Here is a 22,326-nt window from a genome sequence, read left to right as displayed (position 1 = left end):
CGGTCATCATATAGATTCCAAGTACCACTGGTCCAAATGCCTTTTGTGACTAAACGTAGATTTCTATTCTCATATTTTACCATATACTCTCTTTGAGCCTCTCAATGAAACCCACGATTTCACTGCTGTTGAAAAGGTAAAGACCCCTCAGGGTCCCCTCCCACTCTCACCCCTTTACCACCTACCCCAGCTAGAGTGTAAAATATGCTCGAAACTTACAGCCGGAAGACATTAGGGCTGGTCCATAGCAATCAGTAGGTCACAACTTCATCAAACCACATTTTTTAAACTAAATGTACTAAATTCCGCTGTGCTATGCTCTGGTTGAGATGACAAAAGTAGCTGAAGAGATGGTCTCTCTGCTTAAGAAAGGCACGATATGGATACAGAGGGACTAATGATAACAATAAATCTCTCCTGTTTTTACTCCTACCACAAACATTTCATTCTATCTTGAAATCATCGTTGCTTATCTGTCTCAGGATGTGAATATGATGCTTGCGCCAAATTTTGAAGGAGAAATGGGATCTTAGAAGGATTGCAAGTAGAGAAGTTATTGGAAAAAGTAAATGGTCTAGGACACTAGCCTGAGGTATTGGGTGGGATGGGGGTGATTTCAGTGAACCCAAAAGGCACGTCATAGGAAGGTGGAGGTCAGTCAAATTACAGAATGTACCAGATCACAGGCTCCCCTGAGACCAGCAGAGACGGCCTCTTTTACCAGTGATTCTCCTCAAAGCAAGAGAGGGAAAAACAAGTGGAGAAAAGAGAAGAGTTGGAATTTGAGAAACATCTTGTCAGCTAGAAAAAGATGACCCTGAATTGTGAAAACAGCATGCATTGTCTTAGGTTAAGAACAGTCATCGAATGAATTAAAATGTAAAAACCTAAACTCTGAGGAAACATTACGGCAAACCTTGTGGAAAATTGATCATCAAATATAAGAGGGACATCCGTAGGAAGAAAAAAAAAGCGTCAGCAGAAAACAACTTTTATTGAAGAATACGTCGACGTAGGCGATTTTCAGCAGCGCTGTTTTAGTCTGAATTTTTCTGTGTGTTTCTTAACTATTTCTTCCTATATCTTTTGGGTTGCTTTCAAGAATAAATGGATGATTGTGTTTAAGTGTTCTCTGGCCATTTCAGTTTTACTGCCCCTTCCTCAGCTTATCCGGGAGCATTTTCAACTGCAAAGAAGGCCACCTGACTTATTATTTAACACTAGTTCCTATACCAGCCTTTAATGGTATTTTCTAAAATAAAAAAAAGAAGAAAGAAATATACCCCAATCTCTTCCTTTCACTTAAGGATTAACAGGAATGTCATGCATTCATTTGACATTGGTGCCACCCAAGCAGTTGGCCCACACTTAAAACTCTGGCAAGACCCATCTAAGATACTCCCATCTCCAAGACTCAATGGTAGGTCATGACAACCATCTGGTAGCCCAGTGTCAACCTTTCATTGTCTCACTGCTCTAGAGTAAAAGTCCAAACTTCTTTAGGTGGCAGAAAAGGCCCTCCATGGTCTAGCCACCGCTTTCTCTCAACCTTCATTGCTCAACCCTCTTCCTCCCAATTGTCCACCCCATGCGGAACTAGTGGCAATTGCACAGACTGATCCTGCTCTCTGCAGATTCCACCTGGGCCTTTGCACACTGTGTTCTCTCTGCTTGGAATGCTCTTGTCATTGCCCAGCCCCTTTGTCTTATTCGTGTCCATCTGGCTGGTTAGGTGGCCCTCTTCCCATCCCCAAGGTAGCCCATATGAATCCACAAAGAAACTGCCAGTCTTCCTGCCTGTCCTCTCCACCAGACCCTGAGCTTCCTGGAATCAGGAACAAGGTCTGACTTTTGTTGTTGTTGTTGTTGCTGCTGTTGTTGTTGTTGTTGTTTGTTGTTGTTGTTGTTGAATTCCTGCCCTCTATCATCCCGCCTGACATGCAGAAGGTACTCAGCAAATAGTCAAGGTAGAAAGAGATAAAGAGAGGGAGGGAGGAAATAGATAAGCAAGAAGAGTTGCCCTGCAGGGCATGCCAACAGAGCCGATGCCAGCCTTCTAAGTGAGTCATTACTAACCTCAGTCAATTTTCCAGTATTACAGACTGTAAAAGTCTACAGTAGCCATCAAAGTGGTTTTCACTTATAGGTTTAGAAATAGATCTGCTCTTTGACCTCTCTCTTTACTCCCTTTAAACAATAGCCAGTGGTCCCCAAGTCAGTGAGGAAGGATGGAACCAGCCTCCTTGCCACAGTCAGGCCCCAAGACACCACAAGCCTTTTGGAGCATGGATGAAGGTTGGTTGGCAGGTAGCTCCTATAGAAGATAGGCAGCAGTTTTGTGGTTAAGTGGTTTCTGGTCTCCTTCATTACAAGCAGCAACTCTGAAGACCCATTGATTCTGACATCTGGATTCTCATCCAAAAATGTCAGGGGGAAAGTTTTTCAGTTTGCTGCTTTTGAAGGTTGTAGCCAACTGGAGACTAGCCAGGGAAAATGCTAGGGAATGGAGGAGTTTGTAATAGATCCAAGCTCCAAAGTGCCTCACAGCCCAACCTGCTCAGAATTAGCAGCTACGAGGAATTTCTCTCAGCATCACTGCCCAGACCTTCATTTAGCAGATGATGAAACACAAGATCAGACAGATGCTATTTTTTCTTGGAGATGAATCTGTGAGATGTCCATCCATCCAATTCTGTTTTTTACAAAATTCAATGTCTCTTTAAAAATGGGTTTTACGAATACAAACAGGCTGCTTTTATTCCTTCTGGACCTGCAGGTATTTTGAGTTTCACGAATCAAAAGCTAGTTTTATATTCAGCAGTCTCACTCATCGAACCTTAGAAATAGTACATGAGCCTCAGTGTAACATCTCCATAACAAAGCAATTGACAGAATTTGGCTCTTCTTTTAAAGCAGGTCCATCTTTTCCCAAATGACCCTTTGTTGAACTTACATAACTAGCTACCTTGAAACAGCTAAACTTCACTGTGAGGACACGGACACACACACACACACACACACACACACACACACAGGTACATATCATTTTCATATCAGGTTCATGGATCAGCATTCCATTTATATATGTGCTTCATCTACTTTGCACAGAAGACCTGCTTAAGCAAATTCTATAGCTTTGGCAGTGCCCAGGAACTGACTTTTATAATCTAAGCAATTCTGAGCTCCTTGAAAAAGAAAACTGATGAGCGCATTCTCAGCCATTCATCCTTTGGCATGCCCTAAAATGTTCTGCATCAAATCACACATTCTCCCCAGATGTGGTGATTTTAAAGGTCAGCTCTCAAATGCTACTATGAAAAATGAGGTTTTTACTGACTCCCACGTGAGCTGTGGGTAGTCACCACTGCCTTTTAGAGGGTCATTTTATTTTTATTCCTGTATTACTAAAAGCAACACCCTCCTAGACATTGGGTCTAAGGAGCTTGCACTTTCTCCCCTATTTCTTTCCACGCAAGACAGAGAATCCTGGAAGATGACTTTATGTCTGAAAACTGACGAGAAAGGTATGTTTGGCAGGGAAAGTCATTCTTGCCACTCCATTGCACTGAGCAGTCTTCTATTTTAAGTTTTTATTAATGAAGTCATGTTTCTTTTCTAGTCACTAACCATCACCACTAGCATCATCATCTGTCATACTCAGGGCTGACACCAAGCATCTGTATGTGTAAATGGGGCTGAAAAGATACACCTGTGAACTGGGGTCCCTGTCACATTGAGGGTCTTTTAGTAATTGAACCTCTAGAAGGCATTTAAGCTCAGTTGAGCTCACCTCTCTCTAATAATAATCACTGCCAGTTACTGAAGCCTGCACTCCACCAGACACAGTGTTAAGCACTTTACATCATATTCACAACAACCCTGAGAGGCAGACACTATGAAAGTAATGTAATGTGGTAGTTTGAGCATTGACTTTGGATTGAGAGACCAAGGTTCAAGGGCATGCTCTGCCATTTACTTGACCTTGGAGATGTTATCTAACCATTCTGTGTTTTAGGTTCCCTGTGTGTAAAATGGAGAAAATAAAATAACTACTACTTATTGAAGTTATATTATTTGCCAGTGCTAAATCCTCCATTTCACAGATGGGGAAACTGAGATGTAGCTTGAGTAACTTCTGCAAATTTAAGGGCAATGGAAGTAGATTGGAATCAAGTGTGCCTAACCCCCAAAGACTATGCTGTTTTTTACCATACCACACTATCCTCCTGTCCCCAGAGTGACTGAAGGTTACAGACCCCCAGAATTGATGTTTACATCGTGTTCTTGATAGCTGAGCTTGGTGTATGCCAGAAAAGACAGGGGTCTGTCTAGCTTTCCTGCAGCCATTCTGCCATGTCCTGCCCTGGGATAGGTGCCTTCATTTCCTTTGTGACTCCTGGATCTCCTAAGAAACACAACACAGGCCTGTTGAAAGTCAACGAGGAACACACACTATAAATAAATCACAAAAGGAAGACTAGTCCTCTTAGTCTCACCATTTGGAAATGGCACTCCAATTAGCACCGTTCGTGAGAGCTGAGATTACAATCAATGAGGCTAGTTTAGAAATATAATAAGTTGTGTCTCTGTTAAAAAGCCATATTACAAAGCACAAAACAAAATACTATGTAATATTACTTTACAGCATTCTACTTATGTTTGCATTATTTGATGGACACAAAATTAATTTGGTAAAGGATAGTGAAAATTCATGAGACAATAAAGGATGATGACTTGAAATATTTCTGGTGTCTCATGACAAGTTATTTTGCCACTTACTCTCTGGCTCTGGCTACCAAGAGAGCTGGTAGCCAGAATGACAATCCCAAGCTTAGAATGACAATCCCAAGCTTAGAATGACAATCCCTCTCTTCTCTTTCCCTTCCCCCAATCAATCAGTAGAGGCAGGACAGGCAGGTGATTGAAGATGAAGTTCCACTTCCCAGTGGAGGATCATGAACCCAATTTAAGGGGACAACAGCAACTCAACTCTGACCAATTGGCCACTGGTATAAAGCAATCTGACTGCCAGAGAAGCTGGTTTTCTTTTTTTTTGTTTTTGTTTTTGAGAGAAGCTAAGAATCTGGATGTCATGTGATATCCTCTGATGTGTAAAAAATAGGCAATTTTTTACACCGTAAGCAAGATGCAGGCATACACACACACACACACACACACACACACACTCCTCAGATATTAACCAGACCAGACGATGCTGCTTTGTAATCCCTTTTTTAGAGGATTGCATGATTTAAACACCCTGAAATCCACTTTGTAGCAATAAATTGCCTCTCCAGGACAATGAACAAGGGCCTCTGCTGTATCGTCTGGTCACAACTTACCCTAACACCCTAAACTCCTGAGAAGTGGTTTGCTAGACTGGACCAGGACTCAGAAAACATGGCTCAGCCCCTGCCATTATTCTGCATTATGGTCTTACACACAACATTTAACTTGTCTGAACCTCCCTTTATTCACCTATTAAAATGGGGATTCCTTTCCTCACCAAAATTGTATTAAGCACCAATTGTGTGTGCAGCATCATGTGAATGAATACCAGGACTGTGTTAAGGGATAATATGAAAACTGCCTCCCTTGAAGTGCCATTGTGAGACTCACATGAATGAACACATGTCAGATGCTAAATAAATGTAAGAGCTATAACTCAGGTGAAGATTCCCTTCTCTGGGACAATAAGGAACAAAGTTATCTGTGTGGCTGACTCATCCCATCTGAGATTAGGCAAGCTAATTATTATTAGGCAAGCATGGGCTTAATTATAGGTCAACAGTTTCTGAATCTCAATCTAAGGAGTTTTCCAATGTAGAGATAATCCATTAGATGCAAACGTTTCCTGAAGTATTGACATCTATTCTATCAGTAAGCATATGTAATAGCAAATTAAACTTTACCAGTTTGACTGCTGAGAGAAGCCTCCCCTCAGGAAATCACCTTTGATCAGCCATCTTGCTCCCTGAACCTGATGTGAGTGCCCTCCTTCTTCTATCTTTGCCTTCACAAGCTATAAAGTCCCTGTTCACTTATCTATATCCCTCGGTAGACTGTAAGCTCCCAAAAAGTAAGACTAGCTGTTTAACAGTTGAATTCCTAAATCCTGGCACATAGTAGTTGCTCAGTAAATATCACTTAATGAATAAATGAATGGGCTACAACTGATTCTATCAGCGCTGTGGAAAATATATTTAATAGGAATACAATAAGAGTATGCCTTTGCTAGAACACCTTTGCAAAGAAGCAAAATCCAATGCCCTTACCTTGCCTATTATAGCCTTGGCTTTTTTCTTGGAAGAACTAAGACTCCTTAATTAGATTTGAAAGAGGAAAAAGTGAACAGCCAAAAAAAAGTTTTTGTGAGAGCTAAACAATTATATGTTTCTAAAGCATGTCATTTTAAGGTACTTCCCCTTGTTTTATTACAGAGAACTTTTCAACCTTGCTAGTTAGACACCAACATAGGACCCCTGTGTACAAACATGAAGACATATCCAAAACGCATCAAAGCTAGAGCAAACAACATATTTGGGAACTCTTCCAATGGCTTCTTCGCATACTTGTATGTTAATGAAGCCATCTTACAGCCAAACTGCAAACACCTGGCTGGAGTTCTCAGCAGCTTGAACTCATAAGGAGGAGCAGCCGAGATTTGAAACCCCAAATTTATTGCTTTATTTAGTTATTCAGGGAGGGCTGCATGTATTTATGAACAGCATCACTCCTAATCTGCTTAAGAAGTTTAGTCAGGAATTCATCTTTCACAGGCCCTCACTGGCACAAACAATATTTTCTCATTTGTTTTCCCCAAGCTGCTTCCTGTGACTTGCCTTTCTCTATGCTCAGGGGAGGTGTGCTGTTAACTCAGGGGAAGCCTCCTCCATCTCCAAGGAGAAGCTCGACATCTCTTAGGGGAGGCCTTACCTCTATTATTTATGGTTAAAACACTTTACATTGCAAAGTAGCATGCTATCTCCATCTAAAACCATTCTGTAATATAAACTGCATAGTCTGCACTTCAGAAGGGAAAATGTGAGTTGCTGAAAGTTAGAGGATTACCCAAGGTCACGGGAGAAAGTGAGAAACTCTCCAGGGGCCTTTCCTGGACATGAGTGCTTTCTGATATGGCCACCTAGAAGTCTGAGAGTACACTCACGTGAAACATGCTAGCTGGCATTTTTTGAACACTTAGCACTGTGCTAAGCAGCTTCGCAATACATTATCTCGTCAATTTTCACAACAGCTCTACAAGATAGGATAATATCATTAGCCTCATTTTAAAGACGACAAAACTGGGGCACAGAGAGGTTAGGTAACTTGTCCAAGGTTACTGACAAAGATCTTCATCTTAACCAAACTCTAATCAGGTTCCTCTGAGCCATTTTTCCAGTGACATCTTGACTTTGGTGCTTCTGTGCTCATGTCTACATTGCCCAATGTTAGCAAGAATCCTGCTAAATTGTTTAATTCAGCCAGAATCCCTCACCCTTGGCATCTGATCACCCTCGATATCTGATTGGAATCACCCTTGATATTCGATCATCGTCAGAATCTGATCAGATTCCTCATTCCCTACCTTTCCCCGGATGATGTCTGAATCATCCTGGCCTGCCTTCCACAGGAGTCCAGTTAGGTCAGTTTAGCCAGAATCCTCCCTTGCCCCTGATGTTTCCTCTTAGTAACTCTCCATGCACTGACCACCACCTCCACAACCCTGTTCCTTGGCTATAAATTCTCACTTTTCTTGGTTGTATCAGGATTTGAGCCTAATCTTCCTCCCCTACTGCAAAACTTGATCGCAATGGTTTCTGCACCTATCCTGATAATCCTGCATAAAGTCTTCCTTACCATTCTTTAACAAGTGTTATGAATAATCTTCTCTTCAACCTCATCCAGCCAGTAAATGACAGAACCTGGGTATAAACCCAGGTAAGTTAACCCCAAAACCTGCACTCGGAATCACCCACTATACTATACTGCCTCATTAGCAGGTGCCTATAGTGCACAGCTCTGGAAAACTGCATGGTGTCATATACAGTAGAGTTCACTCTATTTTGTGGATTCCAGTTTCCCTTTTACACCCTACCAGTTTGAGTGTCTGCGACCAAGTGCAGTGGGCGAGCTTTAGAATACTTTGCTACTGGCAGTTGTATATTTATGATCTAAACTCAAAATTAGAACAATGACAGGGGCAAGTATTGATTAGATTGGATGAAAATAGCTCTCACTAATGGGGACAGAACTAAAGGAAAATTTGAAGATTGAGGAAATATGTGTGGAAAACAATTATTTAATTAAAAAGTGGTATCTGCTCAATGTTTTCTCAAAACAAAGAAGGAAAAGCAAACAAAACTCATTAGTTGCAGATAATGTTCACTAAAACACTTTGCAACTTAGTTGAGTGGAAGTCACAAACCCCACATTTCTAGAATATACCCAATTTATTCTTTCCTCTGTAGATATAAAAGATAAAGACTCTCCTGACAGCACAAGTGTTTGATAAATGGATGCACACCTCCATGCTCCTTTTTCCAATGACAGAACTTCCATTCACTAAGTTCTTATTTGACTTGGCAAAATGACTTTTCAGAAAAACTAGAAGACTATATGCCAAAATGTTAAGAGTGTTTATTGCTGCTGTGATAGTGTAAGTGATCTTTATTTTCCCTCCTTATCTATGTTTTAAAATTTTCTACAATAAATATATATTACCTTTTTAATAAGAGAAAGAGGGAAAAAGGTTTTTGTGAAGACTTTAAAGCCCCCTCAGTAAAGAAGTCCCTGAGTCACCCTGCATCAGCCTCCTCTTCGTTGCTGAAGAGATGATTTTTTATGGACATTCTAAAGGACAGACTTTCAAATGCTGAAAAAAATGATGAGCACCCCCCTCACAAGGTGATTCATTCCTCCCAAACCGAACAGCATTTCTTACTTACCCCTAGTCTGGATTTAAGCCCTCAAATGACAGCATTTCCTTTTTCTAGGAGACATTTCCCCAGTGTGAAATTCACCCATCAGAAATAGTCCAGAAATGCCCATCCTTACTAAAGTGACAAGCCTATAAAACTCTAAGCAAATTGCAATATTTCTAAGAAGAGAGCAAAGAGATTTCTAATCACTGTGTGTTCAATCTCATGTCGTGTTTCTTATTGTGATACCATTCATTGTGGTGGCTCATAATGTACAGTAATACATTTTACATCTACTAAATGTATTCTGGGTTTTTATATCACAGTTCAGAAGAATAGCTTTAGAAATCCTTTTGACTCCTTTATTTGAAAACTACATTTGTGGAATGGGGTAATTAAATCCCTATAGTTTGATATAACATTACCTCTGCTATTCTAGCTCATAAAAAAATCCCAACCATCTTCTTTCTGCTTTTGCTAGAAATGGAATTACACCACAGATATTTCTGTTAATACAAGTCTAAGATTTTGAGAGCCTACTCCATTGTAGTTAAACCAGAAAACTCTTTCTTTTGTATATCTTTATGGAAACTGAAATGACTGCAGAAATCTGTGCTTGATGAATGTATTCTAGCTTACTTTGAGAAGAAAAAGTAAGAAGGCCTCAATGTCAGGACTTTTGAATTATGGGAAGAACTAGAGAATTGGAGGACTTAAAATGACTTTAAAATTATATATCCAATAACACACCTCCTTTGATGCAGTTAGAATTTTTTAGGTAATGGTGAGAAGAACTATTTCCAGACCTGGGTATGATGTAGATAATGTCATATGTACATCACTGAAGTATGCCATCTCCTTTACTCCTTATTCAACACTGGGTGGTAGAAGAATATCTTCGTTTGAAAGATGACATATAATTTGTTGCTTTGTGCCTAAGCTGAGCACAAGGTTAGGAAGTAACAAATCTAACACTTAAACCCAGTTGGGCTAACTTCAAGTTCAGATTCTTTTCACCACATTGCACCACACCACATACTGCACATCAAACATCCCGAATAGCATCTTCATCAAGCTCGGATGAGTGCTGAGAGATCCCAGCTGTTGACCATGGTGTTTCTACACGGACAAAATGAAGTGTGTGCAGAGAACGGTGGGTTCAGCACCCAACTCAGCACATGAACAGAGAATAAAGAGTTACCAAGGTAGTCCTATCTTTATGAGTTTCCAAATATCTAAAATAGGATTGTGTTGCTTTGTTTCTCATCTGCAGTTATATGATGGCTCTCTGAGAGCCCTAGCATACAGTTCTAAATAACAAAGAAAGACTTGAGTTGCAAAAATATATAACTATTCCAGATTGCAAATATATTTGTTTCTGAACATAGTGGGCAATGCAGAGCTCCTGTTTGTTTTTGCAATTCCAGATGACTGTGGTGTTCTCATCATAATATAAATAGATGGCAAACACCTCCTAATGGCAACAACAAATATCATAAGGGAAACATGAACATATGAGTAGAACAAAACAGCCTGGGCTACAATATCAAAGTTCTCAGGAGAGAATTAGTCAGCAGGAAGTGTGGTAGAGCACCCAGGTAGAAAAAGACCAAGAAAAGGTAGTGGTGAAAATACTGAAAAAGGACAGAAGTCAAGGTCTATGTGAGTAGTTAAAGAATTCGAGTGCTTCTTGCAAGATGCTACTACCTTTCTATATGCACAGCAGACATAAAAGTGAAAGTAATGACTTGGAATAGATATTATTAACTTTTAATTAAGTTACTCTTAGAAATAACACACAAACTGATCATCCACACAAACATCTCAATTAAGAATGTATAAAAGTGCATTCCTCCCAGCCCTTTGTCAGCTTTGTATCAAATGATCCAAACAGCTGAACTAGTTCAAAGACTCTACATGGAATAAATAAGCCTGAGGCTTATTTCAAGCTTTCTGTAGAGATACTAAAGTGGTCATTTTTAATGTCATCCATGTTCAGAAAGAACTACAACTGTGCATAAGTCTTTCAGCATCCAAAGATTCCCCATTCCCAGCCAGGTACGCAAAGACAAGAGGGACCAGGAAACAAGTTAATATCCTCAGCAGGCAGGAAAATATTAATTAGCAATTTATAAACTAAGGTTACCTTTATAATTACACTCCTAATATAAATTATAGTTGATTATCAGTTTAAGACTGACTGTACACTTCATTACAACTCTCAGCATGAGAAAGTACTGGTTATCCTGAAAATTCAAATACACGTGATTCATGACCACCAAAAGCCCCAATCAATGCAAATTCTTTTACTTGGAACAAATAAATTATTTGTTTCAATCAAGGAAAGTAGAAACAGAACCCTGTATTATTAATTTCCTGACTCTTCTTTCCTGCAAAAAATAAAATAAAATAAAATAGCTGACGGTCTGGTCAGGTTCACAATGAATTTCACCCTTTCAAAAAACATTCTAGATTTATACCTCCTAAAATGTGTTTATTGGAATACTAAAAGCTTGGGATGCTAATATGCATTTCATAAAAAGAGACCACTGTGACCATATAATGTATTTTCTTTCTTTTTTGTTTTGTTTTGTTTCTAAGATTTGTATTACTTGTCAAGTGCACTCCATAGCAATCAGTATCTAAATGTTTAGGGTTCTACCCTTGCCATTATCAGAGCTCAGATGTAGCCACGGTTCTTCCACCCTTTTCCTGGTCAGATAAAGAACCAAATTCTAATTTACGATTACAGTGTATTCTCATTTTCTCTGTCTGTCTCTCGCTGTCTCTTTCTCTTCCCCTTCTCTCTTTCTCTGTCTCTGTCTCTCTCCCCCTCATTCATCTAGTGACATCTGTGGTTCTGCTTATAACTGTAAGCACTGGCCACCCTTTCTTTGTCGGCTGGGAGTAAAAACAGCCAGACCCTCTTTGCATGGCATTTATCTTTTTCTAATATTATTTTTGATTGACAAATCATGGTTGTATGTATTTATGGGATACAATGTGATGTTTTGATATTTGTATGTGACGTGGCATGATTAAATCAAGTTAATTAACATGTCCGTTTATCTCACTTACCTACCTATTATTTTTATGGTGAAACATTTGAAAGTTACTCTCTTAGTTATTTTGAAATATACATGATTATTGACTATAGTCACCCTTCTGTGCAATAGACCTCAAAACCTAGTCCTTCTATCTATCTAAAACTTTGTACCCTTTGACCAACAATTCTCAAGTTTACTTTTTTTATACTTTAACATTTCCAAAATGGAGCTCCATCTTACAATATCAAAAATTTTGCTAGCTGAATCTTTTTCCTTCTAAAAAAAAAAGCCACTATTAAATTAACACTATGTTTTACAACCAATGGCACCTTCGAATGCAGGAGATATGGTAAGTTTAGAAAAATAAGTTTTTATTACTTTTGGAGATTCATTCCACATATTATGTTATTAAAGGTTCTAAGAAGTTTGTAATCCCAGCACTTTGGGAGGCCAATGTGGATGGATCACCTGAGGTTAGGAGTTCGAGACCAGCCTGGCCAACATGGCGAAACCCCATCTCTACTACAAATATAAAAATTAGCCGGGCATGGTGGCACATGCCTGTAATCCCATCTACTTGGGGGGCTGAGGCAGGAGAATCGCTTGAACCCGGGGGTGGAGGTTACGGTGAGCTGAGATCATGCCATTGCACTTTGGCCTGGGCAACAAGAGAGAACTCTGTCTCAAAAAAAAAAAAAAAACCACGAAGCTGTTTATTTAAGCTAGTGCTGTCCAAATACATTTGCCCATGGGTCCCTCCTTTTACAGAACTCATAATACCATTTCATAAGGCCATAAGTCTAACATTCCAGGAACCGGTTCTGGGAAAGACTCCTTATTCCCTCATTACCCTTAGCCAAGACTCCTCTCATCAGCATTACCAAGACCCAGTAACAGAAATCCTTCAATTAGAAAGTGAAGGCAACCATGTTTCAGGGTTGACAGAACTGAATGGATCACCTAAAACTCTTGTGGAGGAAAACTTCCAACTGGGCCAGAGGCCGATTTATTCTGCTTTGGAAACATCTGTGGTGTATTCATACTGATTGCTTTCCCCTACAGATGATTCACAGCTTTGTCTGTTTCAAATGCCTTTATGATATGAGAAATGAATAGACTGACTGAATTGAAGCCATCTGCATCATAGGATGGGTTGTACTGTTTGACAAAAGATGCCCCTTTACATTTTCTAACATTTGGGGGAAAGGAAATCAATATATTTCAGGGACTAGTTCCTAAATTCATCTGATCAGTAAATTTCTGTTTGTGTATTTGTATAAAAATAAATAATGTAAGTCGTATGGAAAAACAGCAGACAGAAGAGGATGAGAGCAGAGACACAAAACAGAAGCAATGACGTGGCTCTCATAGATGCAAAGGTCTGTTTACAGGGCTTGAATAAGTCATAAATACACTCATCTCATACTGCATGATATTTATCTGGTGATATCCTGTTCATCCAGTTGTTAGAAAATCAGGCAAAATATGGAAATAAGGATGAAAGATTACTATGTGCCTTTTGAAAGACATACTCTCCTATTGTCTAATGGATCTGCATGTCTAAAATGTCACCCACCCTTCCTGCTACCAAAGTGTAGTCCTTGAACCTGCAGCGTCAGCATCATGTGAGATCTGTCAGGTGCCGAGTCTCAGGCCTCACTCCAGACCCACTCTATCAGAATCTGCATTTTAACACGATCCTCAGGTTACTTCATATACAACACAGTTTGAGAAGCACTGATCCAAGGGATATAATCTTTGTCTGACTTCCTATTTATTAGGGTCCACAGACTGTAAAGCTCAATGTTAATTTGTGAAGATCGATAAATTGCAAATTATTTTGTCCACTAGACATGCAAATAATTTCTGCCCAGTAGAAAAGACAACCTCAAGGTTATAGTTTTATTGCCCTGCAGAACATTAACCATTTTGCATCTTATTTCAAGATTCTTTCCTTCAGTGACTATATATTCTTGGTTCCTCAAATTCTTCTTTGAACTAGATTTACCATCCTGCTTTTCCCTCATTAATGGGTTTTAAATAAATATTTGACACATGTTCAGTGCATATGTATGAGAGTCGTTGTTTGTAACAGGTTTAAAGTTATAACTCACAAGCAGTCACCTCTCAACTGCAATAAGATACTTATCTCTACTGAACACTGTAATCGCTGTCTTTTCTTAGGAAAAATATTGTGCTGTCCAGAAAACAGTAATTGAGAATGTGCAATGTGATATAAAGAAGAATCTAGCATGGGCTTGTCCCTCAAGGATGGTCTAGTCTAAGGTAGAATTTAACTGTAGATACAAGGACAGAGAATTGAGAGCCTTGTAGTTCTGTTTCAGCTTTTTGCAGACACCACTCGCAGCCAAAGAACATTTTGTCTTGTTTCAGTTTTTGAATTTGAAGCCCTTTAGCATAATATATATTCTCCAGTTGTCCACATGCTCTAATACTCCTTATTTTCTTATATCAGGCTATTTCACACATGTGTGCTACCTAGCTGGCCACTGAAGTAACATTTAAGTTTACCACTCCTAACATACACACTAATCTATTAAATTCACTTCCACTGGTGCTACAGTGGTAAATAGCTGGTCTCAAAAGTATAACACACTCTAAGCAGCCTTTATTGGGAATATTTTTGCATATCTATCACACACAGACCTTGGACAGCCATGATGAGTATGAAGAGAGTAATGCTGCCACAACCAGTGGTCTTATTTATTATCCACCAGAGGGCAATTTATTTACATGTATAACAATGCACTTGAAATACATTTTCTAAGTATTGTCATCAATTTCTTCAGATACAAAAGAGTTCATTTAAATGGTTCTCGGGGCATAGAAACCATTGCCCCCATTAAACAGCAGAGATAGCTTTATTCTCAAAACTGAGCACTATTAAAATGTCAAAATAAATATTCTATAGAAATATAGCAAGGAGATAGAGTAGCCATAGGCAATATAGTCTAGTACCTTGGAAAATCAGACCAAGAAGTTCAAAAGCTGCTTTGGACAAAGAGTTTGGCATTGCCGATTAGTCCTAGTGGAGGCTATTTTCTTCTTTAGATGGATTTGTTGATAGTACATCACAGAAAGTTATTACGTGTCTGCTTTCACTAGGCATGACTCTCTTTTTCCTAAGTGCTTAAATTCACTAAACAAGGAAAAACAGGCACTATAGAAACAGAGTCATTAATAATATAAATCTCACCTAGAGTCAAAGAGTAATATGGCCTGTCTCATTGTTCTGCATAAATAGTGATTTCCATGGCTTTCCATTTGTCCTCTCTATAGATTTTTCTCCTTTGGTGCATCTCATTGCTCATTTTCCTCTACTTCTTCAGAAGACTTAATGTCAACAACTTGGAGGAAATCAGCTAATAATACCTCTATTTCTCCTCTGGCCTTGCTAGCTACCACTATTCCCCTGCCATGGACTTTTTATCCCTGCCAGTAAGACCTGAGCTCTTAAACTTTTTGTTTCTGCAAGTGGGTCATTAAATTTGCCTTCTAGTTTCAGTATATGGCTTGAGGTTCATTAATATGCATGGTATCCAACAGGTTATTTATGCCAGGGCTTACTTTGAAATTGCCTGGTTGGAATCTGTGTGTGTGTGTGTGTGTGTGTGTGCACACGCGCACGCGTGTGTGTGTGTGTGTGTGTGTTTTCCCCCAAGACTATCTTCTGGCAATTTTCTATTCACTTTGTTCTTAACTGATGGATGGTATGTGGCTCTTGAAGTCAATAGCAGTTTTAGTATCATCTCAGGAACAATCTCCCTTAGCCTCCTCACACTGTATGAGGTTATCCTCCTCCATACTCTCCACATAATACAGAAAAAGCCTTCCAAATTTCTCTTTGGTCTGCAAAACACTATTTGAAGTAAATGGGCAGTCTATAGAATTGGGAAAATTTGGAACTGGAAGGTGCATGAGAGAGAGAAAGTCAGAGTGAGTTGGGGTGGGAGCTCAAGCAGTATAAAGAAAAGAGAAATGAGTGAATTAGGCAAAACCATGGTGAGGCAAACACCCAACCCTACTCCATCCCAAATTCTTCACTGCATTTAAAGTGTTTATGTTAAGTCCTTTGCAAGTTTACGCTTTTTTTTAAGCTTTCAAAATCATCATAAGACTGCAGGTAGGTTGACCTCCTTGGTGGACACTTGATCCTTCCTACCCATGACCTATACAGAGAAGACCATCTCTTCCGGCTCCTGCCCCCTATCCTGAAGCCCAGCCTCCAACACTAACTCAGAACTCACTCACACACGGTGAATATTCAGCTAAATCCATTTCTTCTACATAACTACTCATGTATATAAATAAAAAATAATATTGACTCTGGGCTTTTTGTATTTTGGAGTACTAGACTGTGAGTTTCTTGAAGAAACTACCAGCTCTTTTTTTTCCCCTGTCCCTACCTCATGGTAGCTAGGATCCTTTAGCCATTTAAAGAATACCTGGTAGCTTAAATTGACTTTTGCAAAAAAGCAGGTACATTTCAGGGAAAGGACAATAAAAGAGAGAGGGAGAGAAAGAGAGATGGTGAAACATGATTAATGGCCTAATGTTCTCTACCAGATGGAAGGGGTTTTAGCTGTTGGAGCTCAAGCAACCCAAGGCCAAGAGTGTTGGAATTATCCTAAGGAATGTAAGCTCCTAAAGAAAACTTACTCATCCTACAAATTGCTGGCCTAGTAAAATAGATTTCAAGGTATGAGTATTCATTTTTTCCAGAAAGTATAAAAGTAGAAACAAAGAGTAATGATCCTATAAAGATTTTGATGCCCTAATCCCCAGAACCTGTGAATATGTTACCTTTGCAGATGTTGATGATGGCCACACATAGAGAGATGGGAAGATTATCATAAATTATCCGGGTAGGCCCAATCTAATCACAGAAGCCCTTAGAAGCACAGGACCTTTCTCAGTCTTGGTCAGTGAGAGAGAGAGGTGTGACGACAGAAACAAGATCGAAGAGATGCAGCGTTGCTGGCTTTAAAGAGGAATGAAGAAAGCCATGAGCCAAAGAATGAAGACTGCCTCAAGAAGGTGGAAAAAGCAACAAAACAGATCATGCCCCAGAGCCCCCATAAAGGAACACAGCCCTGCCAAACCGGAGAGATTATTCTGACTGAAACTATTCCTCTATTCCCTCTTTCACTCTTCTCCACTTGACTATCTTTTCTCATCTTTAAAGATTCAGTACAAACTTCCTCTTAAAAAATCTGTTTTGTCGATATAAGCTATAATTTTCCAAAAAGTGGGGAGGACAATGTCATATTCCTTACAAGTGTAATTTGAATGATGGAATTAATTAATCATAATTTGATGGACTATAAAAATAAAGGACAATAAAACAGTATTCATGTCACTGCTTTTAAAAAAGAGATTAACAGGCTAGGCGCGGTGGCTCACGCCTGTAATCCCAGCACTTTGGGAGGCCAAGGCAGGCCGATCATGAGGTCAGGAGATCGAGACCATCCTGGCTAACACAGTGAAACCCTATCTCCACTAAAAATACAAAACAAAATTAGCCAGGCATGGTAGCGGGCGCCTGTGTCCCAGCTACTCAGGAGGCTGAGGCAGGAGAATGGCATGAACCTGGGGGGCGGAGCTTGCAGTGAGTCGAGATTGCACCACTGCACTCCAGCCTGGGCAACAGAGGGAGACTCTTTCTCAAAATAATAATAATAATAAAAATAAAACAAAAAAAGGATTAACAGCACTCACGAGGATCCACCTACATTTACATTCATAAACTTCTGCTTTTCTTCTTCTCCTCTATTTGGATGCACATGTTCACATGCACAAATGCACACACACACACACGCACACAAGTCAGCTCCACACAGCCTGGCCATCGAGTATCAGTTTATGGCTATTCAAAGTCAGACAAGTGAGCAATATATCTTGCTCCATGATCAAGGGTATAGACGGAAGGAAGTCAAAGAATGAAACCAGAAAATGTCAAGGCAAATCTGAAAGGCACAGAAAAGGTTCCAAAACAAGGCATTTAAAACCAGAACCAAGGTTTCAGAACTAAACAACTTACGATATGGTGGTTTTAAAATATATCCACAAATACTTTGCCAATCCTTTTTCCAAATGGTGAAAACTAATTCCACTCCAGTTGAGTGTGGGCTGAAATGAGTCCCTTCTAATGAACAGAATATGGCCAATGTGAACAGCATCTGATCAAGCCACAAAAGATATGACAGCTTTCTCCTTGCTCTCACTCTCTCTCATCACTTGTGGAGGATGCCAGTGGCCATGTCATAAGTAGCCTAAGGAGAGACGCACACAGTGTGGAACTGAGGCCTCCTGCCAATAGCCACATGAGTGAGCCATTTTGGAAGCCAATTCCCAAACCATCAGACAATTACAGGCCCAGCCAGCATCTTGACTACAACCTCCTGAGAGTCCCTGAGCCAGAACCACTCAGCTAAGCTGCTTTCAAATTTCCAACCATAGAAATTATGATATAACAGATGTTTGTTGTTTTAAGCCACTAAGCTTTGAGATAATTTATTATATCATGATGGATAGCCAATATACATGAGATACAATCCTTATACCAGAAGTTACACATTGGAAGTCAAGATCTAGATTCAGTCTACAAATATATTTTCTTCAGCTCATAATAGTGGGATTTTTTTTAATAAGCCAACATTTAAAAATAATTACATTTCATTTAGAAATCTAGATTGCCAGTCTCTCTAAAAAAATTTAGGAGATTTCTAGCAACACAAAGTCCTACATCCCACCTCTGGTAACAAGCAGTGGAAGCTGAGCACCTGCTATACAAGAGACACGCTGTCCCTCATCCACCACAGCCACCACCAGAGACTATTCATCTCCATACTGACCCCAGAGGTCCTTGCCATTTAGATGGCTTCTGCATTGCTATTTAACTTTTAGTTGAGAAATATTTCCCAGTTCCTATATCTTTATCAAAAGTAGGAAACAAAAGATGTACTGAAAGGTCTGTGTGTTTTCAAGAAATCCAGGAGAAAACTTATTTCTGAGCGGAAATGAAGAATATTCCTGCATATCAAATATGCCACTGTTGTGTACCTGTGCTGAATACATACAATTTAAGAACACATTTTTCATCCCCTGGTGGTTTTGCTCACTAGGCTAACTGACTGGTCCCTGTAGGTGATGGGTTGGCTAAAACTGCTTTTTCTCTTCCTGGACCCTTAGAAATGGAGCTAGGGTAAGGCATATGAGCATGTTAGATTTGGTCCTTCAGCATCTTAAAGGTAGCAGCCAACATTAGACCTTTCCTCTCATATTGCTTGTTTTCAGAAGAACTTCAGTTTTAGGAAGATACTGTAACACCCATTAAATATTTTTCTGGCTTTGTACTTAGAATAATTGTTGAGCCTGAGTATCTTACTGGTTGTTGACTCAAATTATGTCTGACTACAACCATCTAGAATAATCAGAGATAGTTTTAGGGGCAACCCCTACTTTATCATAAATGCATGCCTTTTACTATTACTAATATTTCTGTGAGGGTCAGCAAGCCACAGCACACAGGATAAATCTGGACCACTACCAGCTTTTATAAATAAAGTTTTATTGGGACACAGTCACACTCATTTATTTACTTTTTTGTTGTCTGTGGCTGCTTTCATACCACAGTGGCTGAGCTGAGTAATTCTGACAGAGACCTTACAACCCACAAACCTAATATGTTTACTATCTAGCCCTTTATCTCTAGCTGACCCCTGAATAAGAATGATAAAATACAAATGTTTTGGTGGTCAATAAGCTGAGAACTCATTGTGCTTCAAAAGAATACAACACAGGAAAAGGTAAGTTCACCATGCTTTCTCCAGAAAATTTACCGATAACTCATAGTCAATAACCCTGAAGCTTTCTTTACCTTACAAATGGACATAAATATAACTGGTTTTAAGTTGAAAATGAACTCACCGTGGCTAGTTTCTGAACATCTTCATCTGATGCTCCCAGAGACGCCAGACCTATTTCTTGTGAAAACTGAGCAAACTTAGGATCCGCAAGTAGTGGAACATGTCCCAAGAGTTCATGGCATGTGTCTCTGACAAAGACATCACAAAGACATGTTGTATAAGAAGCTTTAAATTACCACTGGTAGAACACAACTTAAAATCCTAAATAAGACCTTGTCACTATAATTAATTAGTTACTATAGTTCATCAATCCTTGGACTTTTTAATCATTTTAATATGTCTGAAATCCCAGTGCATCTCATAATTAACAGCAATTAAAACATATGATATATAATATTTTAATAACATAAAAGCAACTACCATTTTCAAGTTCTTACTATATGCCAAGTACATGGTAGGTGTTTTGTTGTATGCATTATCTCTTTTATTCTCAAAATAACCTTAGAGAATTGAAGTAACTTGTTAGCACAGGATCCTATAGATCACGGATAGGAAAACAACAGCCACAGTCCAAATCTGTTCCATTGCCTGTTTTTGTAAAAAAAAGTTTTACTTGAATATAGCCATGCCCATTCACTTGTGTATTACCTGTGGCGCTTTTGACCACACTGCAGAGTTGAGTAGTTGTGACTGAGATCATAGAGCCATAGTGAGGAAGGCAAAATTGGAATCCAATTTGTCATGATTTTTAAACTTTTGCTGTTAACCCTTAAGTTGTACTGCAACTCTGTTACACTTTGCCAGGCAATGGGTAACGGGAGAGGATTCTATTGTCATCATCATCAAAGTAGCTTTTCCAGTAGATGATTTATACCTCTAATATAAGCAACTTTCTCGTGATAACACACTATAAGAATCTCCCAGTTCTCTGCTTTGGTTAGCCTGAACTAGGTAATAATAGAAGCCTGGAACCCCTCTCATTTGTCTGAGCTTTCATTTGGAGCCAGATAAGTGGGCAAAAGACAGGTATCTTTCACAACAATACAAGGCAGATGCCTTCCTGAGTCATTGCCATGAATAATGAACTGTTCCATGATACCAAGCTGTAATGGAATGAATTCCCCTATGGTTGTCTGGGAATGGATTGAGATGCAGGAACATTTTAAATTACTGACCAAAAAAAATACCAATTACCTAGGTAGTAATTAAAAGATATTTTTGATTTCACTTGTACTCCTCTGAAATCTATCACTTCAAATAGGTGCTAGAATACAAATACCAGGTGCTACCATTATCACAATTATAAAGTATGTTGGATGGTCACACAGTTGAAGCAAATGAATGATGGTCAAGAGCCAAGATTGATGCCCACATGAAATAGATAGCATCACTCAATCACTCAATCAAAAAGTCTTATTCTCACAACCCAAACCATATCCCCAACCTTGGCCAGTTACTTCATAGAGAGCAGGTTGAAAGGGCAGCCAATTGAGAATAGTGAACAGGATACTGAAACAAACTCCAAATTCATCTCTTGTCAACTGTGTCAATAACTTCCTTTTCTGTACATGAACTGAACTGAATTTGTTTTTTTTTTAAAAAAAAGGAATATGAGGTTGTTATTCTGCAATCGCATTGCTTATGGCAAAGAAGCAGATGCACTGGATTTCAGGGTATAGGGGCATTTAAATGTAATCCAAGCCCTTCATTTTACATATGAAGAAATGAAAAATAAAGAAGAGAGAGAGAATATACTGAGCTCCTACTATGTACTAGGTAATGTGCTAAATGTTTTCAAGTAACATTGGTAACTGACTCTTTCCTTACGTGTTTTATAAAGGAATAATAAATATAAATAAGAGAAGCTTTATTATTCCAATTTAACAAATGAGGAAGCTAAAATTTAGTAAATCTAAGAATCTTTTCCTAAGCTACCACATTTTTAGCAAAGACAGAGACAATTCTTTTCTTTTAATCAGGATCTCCCTTTGTTGCTCAGGCTAGAGGACAGTAGTGCAATCACAGCTCATTGCAGCCTGGACCTCGTGGGCTCAAGCAATCCTCCCACCTCAGCCCCTCAAGCAGTTGGGACTACAGGCACATGCCACCACACCTGGCTAATTTTTTGTAGAAATGTCAGGGGTGGAAGTTGGGAGGGGTTCCTCACAATGTTGCCCAGGCTGGTCTTGAACTTCTGACCTCAAGCAATCCTCCCACCCCGGCCTCCCAAAGTGCTGGAATTATAGGCATAAGCCACTGCACCCAGCCCAGAGACAAGGTTCGAAATCAAATTTTTTGAACTCCAAACCTACACTCTTTCAGCTCTCTGTTGTTTCAATTTGTAGATATGGTGTAAGCAAGAAAGGGGCTGGGGCGTACATAGCTTAGGCCGTAGGAAGAGAGTTTAGTCAAGCTAGCTAGCACAAGTAAGAAATGTAGTCAGTATTTCCTAAGTCTCTTTTCCTCCAA

The 22,326-nt window shown here is 39.4% G+C and overlaps 1 protein-coding gene across 1 annotated transcript in view; it reads right to left on the bottom strand.

Annotated features, from left to right (window-relative positions):
- The window catches only part of TPH2 (tryptophan hydroxylase 2), a 97,992-nt gene that overhangs the window by 20,752 nt on the left and 54,914 nt on the right, over positions 1 to 22,326 (bottom strand). Inside the window, exon 8 of the mRNA XM_003906783.4 lies at positions 19,919 to 20,045. Coding sequence (XP_003906832.1) covers positions 19,919 to 20,045 — 127 coding nt within the window. The remainder of the gene's footprint in view (positions 1 to 19,918; positions 20,046 to 22,326) is intronic.

Source organism: Papio anubis, chromosome 9 (genome assembly GCF_008728515.1).
Source record: "Papio anubis isolate 15944 chromosome 9, Panubis1.0, whole genome shotgun sequence".
Lineage (NCBI taxonomy): Eukaryota > Metazoa > Chordata > Mammalia > Primates > Cercopithecidae > Papio > Papio anubis.
Note: the sequence above shows the minus strand (reverse complement) of the source record. Positions and strands in the feature narration are given on the sequence as shown.